This window comes from Hippoglossus hippoglossus, chromosome 16, assembly GCF_009819705.1.
Source record: "Hippoglossus hippoglossus isolate fHipHip1 chromosome 16, fHipHip1.pri, whole genome shotgun sequence".
Lineage (NCBI taxonomy): Eukaryota > Metazoa > Chordata > Actinopteri > Pleuronectiformes > Pleuronectidae > Hippoglossus > Hippoglossus hippoglossus.
Genome location: NC_047166.1, coordinates 15319734 through 15332558, shown reverse-complemented (window position 1 = coordinate 15332558; position 12825 = coordinate 15319734). Strand labels below are relative to the sequence as shown.

The 12825-nt window shown below is 41.4% G+C and overlaps 1 protein-coding gene across 4 annotated transcripts; it reads right to left on the bottom strand.

Moving 5' to 3' along the window:
* Nucleotides 1-340: 340 nt before the first annotated feature.
* LOC117777082 (protein tyrosine phosphatase type IVA 3-like) lies at nt 341-8347 on the bottom strand. 4 transcript variants are annotated; one of them, XM_034611604.1, is made up of 7 exons: nt 8092-8347; nt 4201-4705; nt 2585-2741; nt 2390-2482; nt 2176-2306; nt 1800-1874; nt 341-1243 (listed from the first exon to the last, which is right to left on the bottom strand). In XM_034611604.1, exons 3-7 carry the CDS (start codon nt 2678-2680, stop codon nt 1126-1128), a joined length of 513 nt encoding a protein of 170 aa, XP_034467495.1. In that variant the 5' UTR covers nt 2681-2741; nt 4201-4705; nt 8092-8347; the 3' UTR covers nt 341-1125. The 4 variants fall into 4 exon arrangements, with proteins under 4 accessions (XP_034467495.1, XP_034467492.1, XP_034467493.1 ...); XM_034611601.1 differs by lacking the exon at nt 8092-8347 and adding an exon at nt 7629-8014; XM_034611602.1 differs by lacking the exon at nt 8092-8347 and adding an exon at nt 7088-7414.
* Nucleotides 8348-12825: the final 4478 nt, after the last annotated feature.

Below are 12825 nucleotides of genomic sequence, written 5' to 3'. Positions count from 1 at the left end.
TAGTCACCGAATGAAGGGAGAGATTCACATTGAAGAAAGTGACAATTTGTGGCTCCTCTTTTAATATTATTTACATCTAGTTTACATTGCTCTTGAATTCATGTCATGTGAGATTACAGTGGATTTAATAACATTTCCTATTTATATAACACATATGTAACATATATAACCTCACGTGAAATCAGCTGCTGCTAACCACTACGTTTCCTTCAGTGGGTGTCATTTAACAGAGCATAACACATAATGCACACACACATATGTAAACACATTACTCAAGCACAGTGTATGACGCAATATTAAAACAGCGACTGTGACAAACCCTAATAAAGGCTTCATGTAAGCCATCCGCGTTATAGAAGCTGTGTACGAATGGATGAAAACTAGCCCTTATATCTCCAGTAACACCGATAACAGACACCAACAGGAAAAATGTTAGAAGAGAACACTGAAAAAAACACTGAGCTGCTGGGGTGATGTTATTCTTGGGTTTCACTGATTTAAGTTTTTCGTCTAGCAAAAATACTTCGAAAGGTTTCTCATAGCAAAACATTAATCTCAAAGAAACACAAACACTGCATTTAATTACATTCCTCCATTATAGATTAGTTTAAAAATATTGAACATCTGTACATAGGTTTTGAAGGCCGATACATCAGGTTTATATAGTAAATCTCCAGGTGTGCCTGTGCGCACACACCATGGGTTTGATTTATTGAAAAAATTGAATGTGATACAAAAACCTCATCACATTATCCGTGACCCCAACTTTGTGTTTTTAACAGAACTACTAGCAAATGTGCCTCAACAATTAGCCACAAAACTCAATATTTGTGGGATTTTCCATTCCTCATCTCTTTCCCATCTTATTTTCCATCGCTCTAAACTCTATAATGAAGCGAAAATGCAATAGACTAAACTTTAAAAGAAAAGTAATCATTACAAACAAAGAACAAAGATTGAGTCTTATTAAATTACCATAAAATCTCTCAGAAAGACCCAGACTAATGGGCTAATGATGCGGGTGAGGCAAGGCTTATGGTTGGATTCCTGAGAATGTAAGTGTGTGTGCGTGCGTGCGTGCGTGTGTGCGTGTGTGTGTGTGTGTGTGTGTGTGTGTGTGTGTGTTCACATGATGCAACACTTGTTCTTGTGTGTGTGAGAGTCTTTGAAGCGGAGTCTCTGCTTGGATCGATATTTCTCCAGGTAGGTCAGCTGTTTGCTGTTGATGGCTCCACGACGCTTCCTAAAAATATGCAAACACACAAACAAGGTGGAAAAAGGTAGAAGTCAGTGGTGACACCTTTAAAAATGCTGCTTTCAGTGCGTCTGTACATGCTGACTACCAACAGCTACTTTAAACCTGTTAAGCTGCTTTCAGACATGCAGTGAATGTTCGAGTAAGAAGCTTCAGACTTTCTCCAGCGTGAGAACACAGCAGGAGATTCTCTAAAGGTGAGTTGCTGTGAACGCATCTGAGTGGAGAATCTCCTGCTGCGTCATTCATGTGTGAAAGAAAAACTCCAGAGAAAGTCAGGACCCAATTGTGTCACACTCACATTCACACCTACCATCAATTTAGAGTCTCCAATTACCCTAACTCCAATCTGCATGTCAGAAAAAACCTACGCAGACCTAAGAACATGCAAAGTACATTTGGAATCGCCCCTGTCCAAACCAGGATTTGAGCCAAGAACCTTTTTGCCCATGTATAATACACAAATCCATAAGCAGAAAAGCTCTTCTGTTGTTGTAACTGCATGAGGGTAAATACACAGGATGTGAAATAGAAATGTACTCACTGCCTGATAAGTTGAACAGCTTCCTCATACTTCATCCCACTCTCTATCAGAGCCAGGGCAACCAGCACAGGAGCCCTGAATGCATGTAAGAGCACACACAGGGTCAGAGTCACATATTTTTCTGTTTGGTCTAATGTCTAAAGAAATTATAGTTTGTATCTCAGATAAATCAAGTGATCAGGTTACAGTTGTCACACCAGCAGTTGATGACTGGTTTATAGAGTCGCAGGTTTTTACTAAACCTCAATGGCCTTTACTTTAAGGATCAGGTAATCCCCTCTGTGCTTATACGTGTGTGTGTGTGTGTGTTTGTGTTCTTCCTCCCCTCATACTTAAAGGTGTGTGATGCACATGTTTTACTGGTGAATAATCGTACCGTCCCAGTCCAGCCACACAGTGAACTGCCACGCAGCATCCTGGATCCTCCTGAAAGTTCTTCTTTAGCAGACCCAGCCAATCATCAACAAGTTTAGTCGGAGGTGGGGCTCCATCATCAAAGGGCCAATCCTGAAAGAAAAGCAGACACTATCAATCAATCAATCAACCAATCAATCAATCGTGTGTGTGTGTGTGTTGTATCGTATCCTCACCACCACAGTGATGCCATCTTTCTCAATCTGCGTTTTGTCATAAGTGATGTCACACACGCGAACCACAGTGGTGGCACCAAACCGCTTCAGGTCCTGGAGGGGTAAACAGCGGTAGAGGAGGATTTTCATATGTGCATATTATCTCTCTGACTGGAGCTCTGCAGTGATCTGATGTCACACACACGTGTTGCTTACCTCTATGAAGGAGCTGAGAGTGCTGTCTGTGGGGTTGTGGGTGATGAGGAATCTCATGTTCTTGTGGCACAGTTCCACTGGAGCTGGACGGTTCATGGTGGCCAGTGTGATCTTGACGTCCCAGGAGGACCTCTGACCTTTATGTGTTAGCCCTTAGCTGTTAATCATAAGCTCAGTATCAGGGACAAACTTATGATTTCAAATATGTGAGCTATGTTTGGAGCACATTTTAAAGCCTATCAAAATCCCCATGTGTTCATTAGTGATCACAATAAAGTGTCATGACACAAGTTATCTCAAACATCTTTTCCATGACTCTCTGATCTAATGCAAATTCACAGATTTGTCTTGATTGTTGCAAAGTGACATCACATGTATATCTTAATCCCTCTTAGTAGAACCTGCCAAATATCACAAACTTCACTGTTCTACACCTGTTAAAGTCTTAAAGCGATTGTTCAACTTTTTGGGGCAGACAAAAAACACCTTTGGCTCTGGGGTTTGAGCGGGCTGACCATAAACCAGGGTGTCGATGCTCTGATCCCCGGCTGCTCCAGTCTGCGTGCCAAAGGGAACTGAATCCCAAGTTGCCCCTGACGGCCATTGTGTGACAGAAGAAGCTCCACATATAGACTGGGTGAATGTGGCTTGTGCTGTAAATCTCTTTGAGTGGTCGATAAGACTTAAAAAAGCTCTGCATAAATACAGTCTATTTACTATGCCAAATATATATGTAGAGCTACCTGGTAATTAGCCTAGCTTATCTGAGCTTTACAAAAGGATTGAGAGCGACCAGTAAAATGACAAGTTGTAATTTTCACATTTAGTTTTTGTACAACATAAACAAACAAACAACCTAGTGGGAGCAAGTGGAGAAATGTCATCCATCTTCTATGCTCTGGACTATGTGACTGCACAGACTGTGTTTGACTGACATCTTCCTCATGACTTTGCATCATAGCACAAATCAGTCGGGGCAACACATGTATTAGAAAGATAAAAATTCTGTCACAGCTGTGTGAAAGTCATGTGGACGGAGCTATAAAACCTTGACTGATAGGGATGGGCATTGTAAGTGTGTGTATGTGGGTGTGTTTCTATTTCATTGGAGCGGCCCCTTGATCAGCAATGCTCTTGTTGCATTTTGATGAAGGTAACAGGGATGTGAGTTTATTTTAGGATATAATTTTACTATCAATAACCGTAATCTATTTTGCTGACTGCTTATTGTTTAAAATGTATATGTATACATTTTATCATCTTTCTTTATGTGATTCAATTATTTTTTACTCTTCATTTTATTGTTTATTCTTCAATTTAGGAAACATTCACACTTCTATATTTTGTATTTTGCACTGAATGGATTACAAAGGTGTTATGTTGTTGATAAAATAATAATCGTAATTCAGAGGTGCCTCACATTACTACAGCTACTATTTTAACACTGATAAGAATTTCCACACGAGTCCACACATGAAAGTAAATAAATGATGGACAGCACACCACAGATCCTGACAAGCCATGATGTGTGGAACGCCACAACAAGACCGAAAAGTACAGGAGTTAAAAGCTTTGGTGCGTCACCATATTTGGTCTGGTCACCAGTTACCTCTCACCTTTAGCTCCAGCTGTAGCAGTTTGCTGCTTTGTTTTCCACTTATACCAGTTCTCAGGTGATTTTGGACTTCCTGTCCGTGGTGGAACTTCCTGTTTCTAGCCGTTGAAGTTATAATCACAATTCCACGGTGCTGTCGTCTTGACTCTTTTACATCATCAGTTGACTGTATCCTATAGTCCAACAGGTTACAGTGTCAGTTCTCTCTGTGTCCCAATCTTTGTTTTTCTCTCTCTGATTGTCCTGTACTCCTCTCTTTCTCTCGTTTGTCTTTCTCAGGGGCTTTCTCTCCCCTCTCCCTCTCTCTCTCTCTCCAGTTATCTTCTGGTGAGCGAGACCTCGCTTGTTACCCCATGAGCTTGCTGGTTCAGAGGGCAATGTCCAATGGTCTTTTGGGGTTCAGGGCCCCAGGACGGGATAGTCCACCTTCACCCACATAGGGTCTAAACGTGTTGAGCGTGGCAGTAGTCACCACTCCGCTGCACAAACTCCATCAACCAGCGATTCTGAATGGACAAACACAAAGAGGCATAAACTGATCAAACATTGAACTTATATTCTCATGATAATACAATTTCAGTAATTCAGCATTTGTTCCAATGGTCCAGAACTAACTAACTGGCTAATGTAGAGATAAAAACACAAATACACACATGAACATATAAAATAATTAAAGATTTTATGCTTTTATTGAAGCCAGAATATATATTCTTTTTCAGGCTTTCCCCTGTGAAAGTCCAAAGCAGAGGAGGTCAACCACCTCCTGACACCATTGGCGAAGCAAAACCCATCATGTACATATGTAAGTTGTTGTGTAAAACATCACTTCCAATCTTTTCTAAAATAATGATTACATTTTTAGTGTATGGATTTCTATGATGTTTGCAGGTGTCAGTAAAGATTGCCCATAACAAAAGGCCTGTAGGGTTTACGTAGGAGCATAGCTTTCAAATATGAAATCAAGCCTACAATTGTTTTTGAAATTATCTTTATTTAAGAGTGTTGTCTTTCAGTTTGAAAGCACGTTAAGAATTTCACGTTAAGATTTTGTAATGCTTTCACTCAAAACCCTGCGCTTGCTAGCCGCTGCTTGGCTGAGATTTGCTCCACTACCGCTCATATGTTTTGTTGTTTGGAAAGATTTCCTGTGCTCCAGCTTCTGCCCTTCTCCTCACACTCGTGCTGCTTCGCTGGGCGCAATAGTACATTTGAAAATTCTTTGGTCCCATGATCGTTTACAAGCAATGTTTATGGACTCACAAGCCAAAAGGCTGCCATATATCAAGACCTTATGTGTAATAATAGCAACTTGAACAGACATGCACTTGAGGGTTTGCAAAAGACGACAGATGCACCATGAGCTCCAAAATCTAATATTTGATGGGATTTACAAAATAGGGAAAATTTGTATTAGATTAGCCTGCACAATATCAACAAAATCGAATTTTCTCTGAGGATAAAAATGGGAACAAAGTCTAAAAAGCAAATGTTTCATTTGATTTCCCCTCGACTCAGTGGATTGTGTCTCGTTTATGCTACCTGGAGCCAAACTGCTTTTTCTATCGGTTCAATGTGTTTGCAGAAAATTCGCATCTGCTCCATTCATTAAATGCAACGCAGTGAGGCGAAAAATGGGCACAGCTCTGAAAATATAATGTAATTTCCTCAGCAGCCCTTTTTTTTATAAATCAAAACAAGGCATTACATCTGCTCAATAGCTTAATAACGGAGGAATATAATATCCTGCAGGAAAATACCGGCGGTAGTTTAACTGACAATCCAAAACAGTGTAATTGTGGTCTATTTGCTTATTGAGTAAAATATCTTTTTGTATATCAAATACACAGTAAAGTTGTTCTCACATTTAGAGGTTGAGGACAGTGAGCAGAGGTAGTGAGGGAGACATGAGGGAAGGTGCTCAGAGATGTGACCCTCCGCCCACTCACATGCCCAAACCTTCAGACAAACAACTAGAGAAAGCCCAGAGGTAATCTGGGTAATCTGTGGTCACCTCTTCACCCCTGCTCTGACGGTCCACACATGCACACATTTCGTGATCACATGCCAACTTACTCCCTCACTCCTCCAGAAGAGTGTAGTCTATTCCAGGTTGTTGACCATCCATAATTAGGAATTTATCCTTTGTTATCAGGATAGAGGTCAATACAGAATGATGTATAACAAACGTTTATTTTTTCCTTTACTGAAATTTATAGAGATGTTGTTTATTTTTTTAAAACCTCGCTGGTACAACAAAATAAAAATTGAAACATGCAGGATAAAAAACTGGAGGCACAGACAAGGCAATGCAATTACTTTACTGGAAGAGATAGACTTGATAAAAGTATTTAAACCTGAATCAAAGGGAAATACTAACTCTCCTCAACTTTAGCTGATTGACTTCATATAAAAATAACATACGCAAACAAAAGAGCATGCCATATAGCCGTAGAGCGGCGGCTAGACAGTAGCAGTAATTCCAATTAAAACTGTAAATCCGATCGTCCCTGTTACGTTAGAGCGCAGTTTGGTTTGTAGAAACAGGTGCTTCCCGAGTTGTGTGTGTGTGTGACTGCCTGTATGTTTCCCTATCCCAGGCTGACTCAGGACTCAAAGTGAGTTAAAAATGGATCTCAATATTATCTTACAGCCGTGTTAAGCAGCCAAACTTTCCTATAGTACCTCTAACGTGATGGTGAATGAGACACAGTAAGCTTGTTAGCATTAAAGACAACAAGTAGGCAGGTTAGTAGTAGCCTCGAATAGGTTCAATCCTGTGACAGCACATTCACCTTCGACATCCTTCCACCTGTAGAGGGGGGGGGGGGGGGGGGGGGGTTCTGTAATAGCTCCAATCGTGACTGGAAAAAGGAGCATATGCTAAATACCTGGATTTGAAATGTTCCTGTGAAGCTGCACAGCCCTGCCTCTCACATCAGTGGACAGCTTGGCTGCTGAACAGGGAAATCCACACAAACCCACTGACAATTCCACCATAGTCCTGCAGAAGCAGCAGCAAAGTCCTGCAACAGTCTGAGTGCTGACAACCAACCAGCTGACTGCCTGTTATAGTCAACCCCTGTAGACACTGAATACCTGCAGCTGTATTTATAGCTGTATCTACACTGGCAGCTGATTCTCTGACACATCAAATTTCTTTGTGGGAACAGCAGTCACCAAATGCCAGCGCAGCCTCGTCCTCCTGCTCCCTGTGAGTTGCGGTGAACTTGTGTGATTACTATCTCTGCAATGGAAATGCATGTAAATCCTCTATGATGTGCTGTAACTGTCACTCAAGTTGTTGCTCTCAAAAGTTACCGAACCTGTAATTTTTGGCCGCGTGTCAGCATCAGGAGCCTTTGCCAAATATGATATTAGTTTGAAGCGCAACGAAAACAAACGCACTATGTACTGAATGTGTGTCCTTACCAGTCAGCTCTTCAATGTCATCTCCAAACACAGACTAAATATCGACTCCTCTGTGCCACACAATGAAGTGAAGTCCAACTGCTTTTTCTCTTCTCTGTTTCTGCCACTACAGGAGCTTGAAATCTGTGCCAGCGAAGCAGCAACAACCTGTAGCTCTGCCCCAACTGTCACGCAGAGGAGCAACCTCACCCTCAACCCTCCCCGCCCGTCGCCTGCAGTGCACAGTATCTTCCAGTGTGCAGCTCTATACCTTGCTGTGGCAGTGCAGTGCAGTGTGCCGTGGCTGAGGATCTGCTGTGAGCTGGTCTAATCAGGCTGAGCAGCCATCTGACCCTGACAGCCCTGTCACCAGCAGAACACTCTACAGTTAATGCTCTTAGAGCGAGAGGGAGGGAGAGAGAGAGAGAGAGAGAGGGAGAGAGAGAGGGACAGATAGAGAGAGAGATAAAACAGCCTCACTTACCCCTCCACTCCTTCCTCCTCCTCATCCTCCCTTTCCTCCTCTTCATCCACTCTTCTACCTCCCCCCTCTCTTCCAGAAGGCACTCGGTGGGTAAATAAGAGGTGCTGCTCCCTCTTCTTCCTCCTCCTCCCTTCTCCTCACCGCTTCCTACAGACTGATAATTGTGAGGTCTAACCAAATGATACAGTTCACATTGACATATAAATGCAGATCAGTGTTTTCTTTGGATCCATTTGTTGTTCTCGTGAACGTCTGTCTGGAACTTCTCTTGTTTTCCTCGCCTCCCCCTCTCTCTCCCCCTCTCTCTCCCCCTCCTCCCCTCCCTGAAACACTAAAAATAGATGGTCCTCAGAGCTGGCAGACAGATTGGACAAGTCGAACGCTTTGAGCCTCAGTTCACGGAATTAACTTTCTCCTTGACTGACAATAGTACCTGGTTCTTTGTTCCCCTGCAGCCAACCCCCCCCCCCCCCCCCCCCCCCCCCCCCCCCCCCCCCCCCAGTGTAGATCCGCAGGCTGTCGGTCACTGTGTTCATCCAGAAACACAAAATAAAAACACATTTTTTTTTAATCAAATCACACAGAGGCAGGTTGTTGTTGTTGTTGTTTTCAATAAATCCATGCAACTCAGATTTCTTTTTAGGTTTTAGGATTCATGTACAAGTTGTCTTCATCCAGAGTGTTTACCAGGTTACGTGACTCCAGAGAGTCACAAGGCAGGCACAGACCTTTTAAAGCTGAACACGCTGGGGCCTCACCTGACTATCAATCACTTTGAGCTGGAGCTAACGTGACTGTTTATCTATGTGCACAGCTTTAAAACATGGTTATAATTAGCTGCTGTGCTATTTGAACACTTTTCAAGTTCATTGCATTACAATTGTAATGATCATATCTCTGCTTAGACTTACTTTGTGTGTGTGTGTGTGTGTGTTGGCTTTCAGGGCTGCAGCTGCGTGTTCGCTGCATTCACGGTGCCAAATGTTTGGCTGCTGTATCATGTTCCCGTGTTATCCAGCTGATTTTCATTGTGGTGACCTGTCGCCCTTTTTTTTATTGTGATAATAAGCATAAATATAGACACGAGTGGTGATTAGCAAGTTCCAAACAGAAAGTGACAGATAAAGACCTCCAGCAAGAAGAAAATATAAGATGGAGAGACAGATGACTCAGCTTTGCCTTGTTGAGTGACATAGAAGTGAAATGGCACATTTCACAACTTTTTAAATGTGATAGGGACAGAACATGTTGACTGGAGCACAAAATACAACAATAGGTCAAATATTGAGTTATAGATACAATCATTAGGTTTACTTATCTAAAAGCACTGTATCATACAGGTGATCAGTTTGTCGAAATATAAAAAAAATGGGGTTTATAGTTTGAATAGGGTGATGAGTGGTTAGCCCTGTCGCTAACCTTTCTGTTAGACCTTTCTGTGTGATGTTTACATGTTCCCCCCGTGTCTGTGTGGGTTTTCTCTGGTTACTTGGCCCTGCAGTATGCTGGCGACCTTTCCAGGGTTTACTCACGCTCTCGTCGCAGGACAGCATGACCCTCAAAGGATAAGCGGTATGGCTAATGGATGTTTAACGTTTTTTGTAAAAGTTCAAAACTTTTCCACCATTTTTTGATTTTAATTTCAGTTATTTAAAACCTCTGTATTCAAATTTGAATTTGAATTGGGATTTGAATTCATCCCTGAAATGAGCTGGTTTTGAACTACAATATGATAGACTTAATTTGTTAATTGTCTGCAGCCCTGGGTTATTGGCTTGTTCTATATAACCATAGCGGTAATTCTGAAATGTTCTGAAATTGATCTGCATCATCACAACTCTGAAAATGAATTGACTTGAAACCGAACTGTATTTTTCTGGATACCAAACACGTTGTTTTGCTCAGTCCAGACATCCATAGTCACAGTTTGAAGACGTTGTGACAACTTTTTTATATTTGGCCAGTGGCCCATGTCGGATCAGGTGGTCTGCAGTAATGCTTGGGACCCTTAAAAAGCATCTGTATTCCAACACTCCTCCGGTGTACACACTAATTATACAACTGAGACATCGTGGCCACCTCCATGTCATCATTGTTTCCCAGAAGTTAAGCTCTCATGTTCCACTCAGGGCTTCTTCTCCTCTCTGATCCTCTGGAGGAACAGTCTGCTCCAGCACCATGTGACCATCTGTTTTGAGCTTACAAATGGCAGCGCACCGGCCTAAACATGGTTGCTGCAATGGCTTCTGGAAATGTGAGCTGCCACCGTGTAGGTCATCCCTCAGCTGGCAGTCTTGTGCTTTTTTTTGAGGAGCCTAAAGGAGGCCAGCTTGGGCCTTGGCTGTGGACTCACTCCCACACTCATGTAAGCAGTGGAATGACCTGCAAAGACTCTGAACCCTTTCTACCACAACCAGTGATGGGTGATGAACGTGGTAATTATGAATCGTTATCAAACTTCCTGCCAGAGTTGGACTAAAGTCACAGTGATGAGATCATTCACTGCCTTGTTTTCTCATATCAAACCTCTCTCTGGGTAATATCTCCTAAATCACAGCATCAGCGATAGAACGGATGCAATATATGACCACAGCACTTTACCTCACTTGATCTTGAGTCAAGCCAAACTTCTCCTTCACTTCATATCTTGTCAGTGTTTGTGCATCTGCAGGCGTCAGTGGAAGTGAGTTTTTCATTTTAAAATACAGCGTAATGTGTTGCATTTGGACATGCAGAAAATATACAATCATTCACTGTTCCAGCCCTGAATACCTATGATAATATTTTAGTCATTTAGTGATAAATAAATATCAGTGTTTATGACAGAAAAGCCATGAAAAGTTAAATATGCTGCTGCCCGACTCTGAGTTGTTGGAGGAAAATAAGATAAATATGCATAAATAAATAGACTTAAAACTGGGCATGAATGTGCATATCTAGGTTAATGATTGAATAAATGTTGTTGTGGAAGTAGATTCTTCTTGGTAAGCTATTCTTGACATTATGCAATGTCTGGTGCTATTTCCACCACCTATCATCTAACCACCAGGGCTAATCGGGTTCAGTAACATCTTGCCTGTCCCTGTTGTATTTGTGTCTGATGAAAACAAACATAGCCTCTACTGAAGAGAAGGGCTGACCTAAAGTGATATAACTAAAATATATGGTATAACCATGACCTACAACAGCTACTAGTGCTTCTACGACAGCCATACGTTTAAAATACTGCTGACACTACACATAGAAATTACTTTATTATTAGAGAATAATTATCGCTGGTGAACTATTACTGATAGTCCATGTTTATCTGCAAACTACTCAGGAAAGAGGTTAATCCTCTGACAACTGACCACTAGTTTGGTCCTGTGTCATTCATTCCTGATGAATAAATAAAGTGGGAGTGTAAATTACACTCATTTACCATGTTGATATATACAACTACGCTGTGCATCCCCCTCCCTCTCTCATTTTGTAATTCAGTCCCTTGGGCGCTCTGCTCATGCAGCAGTGTGAAATACTATGTAATTCCCTGAGCAAACAAGGAAGAAACCAAATATGAAAGGGAAGCACAGTCACTCCAATCAGTTTTATCTTTTACAAAGTAAGATGACATCATGTTTAATCATGACTTGAAAATATGGGGGACCTCTGAAAAGCACATAATCACACAACGGCATATATTATACATACGTTTAGTGGACGTAATATAGTAGCCTATCAGTTGCATCACTGTGCTGAGAAACAAAGCTTCTCATTGGCCAGGACTAGATGTTGGAGAGGAAACAGCGAACTCTGCGGAGTTTTAGACAATCGATCACGGGCTTCCTGTTTTGAGCCGTTCTAATAAAAGTGAAATCTGAAGGGTTGCAAGAAGATTGCGTGACATTAAATTTAATAAACAGTTTTGTTTTTTTTAAATTGTAAACAATGAGATGGCTTCATCTTTTACGGTGTCATAAATTAATCAAAATGAAACTGAGAAAAAAAAAAAACATTATTGCTTGACCTGATCCAGATTGATGGATTTATTGCTTTTAAAAAACTGTCCAAGGCATCAAACCTTTGCATCAGAAGTGTGTAACTAAATCTGTCCCCACATACACTTACACCAAAACGCACTATAAAAGGAAAGGCCCCATGTGTTTTTGCACATAAACATGCACACACCATAAAAAACATGATTATACAACTCACATATGTTCACGTACACAGAATGAGGTTCAGAGGAAAGTCCTACGTATACCTTCTAACATACACACACACACACACACACACACACACACACACACACACACACACACACACACACACACACACACACGTACACACACGCAGACACAGTCAAGCATGTGGCAAACAGCAGCAGCTGCTGGGTTTATAATTAGACAGTTTTGAAAGCTGAGAGTCGGACTTCAGGACTTTCACCTGCAGGCTGAAGAGTTACCATGACAACCAGTTGTCAGTATGAAAATACAACTTTATAATACCAGTTATGTTATATATGTGTATATATGTGTATGTCGAGACATTACAGTAAGAGAATGAAAAACAAAAGTAAACAAGTGTGAGACATGTGTCCTCGTGAAACTAGTTTTACAGAAACAAATGAGATGCATTCAGACTCACAACACATTCTGTGCATAACACGTGTAGGAGGTTATATTTGAGGTTATTTTTTTCAATATCTGTAAATCACAGTCAACGATCACTCAATGATCATTTCACCATATGCTG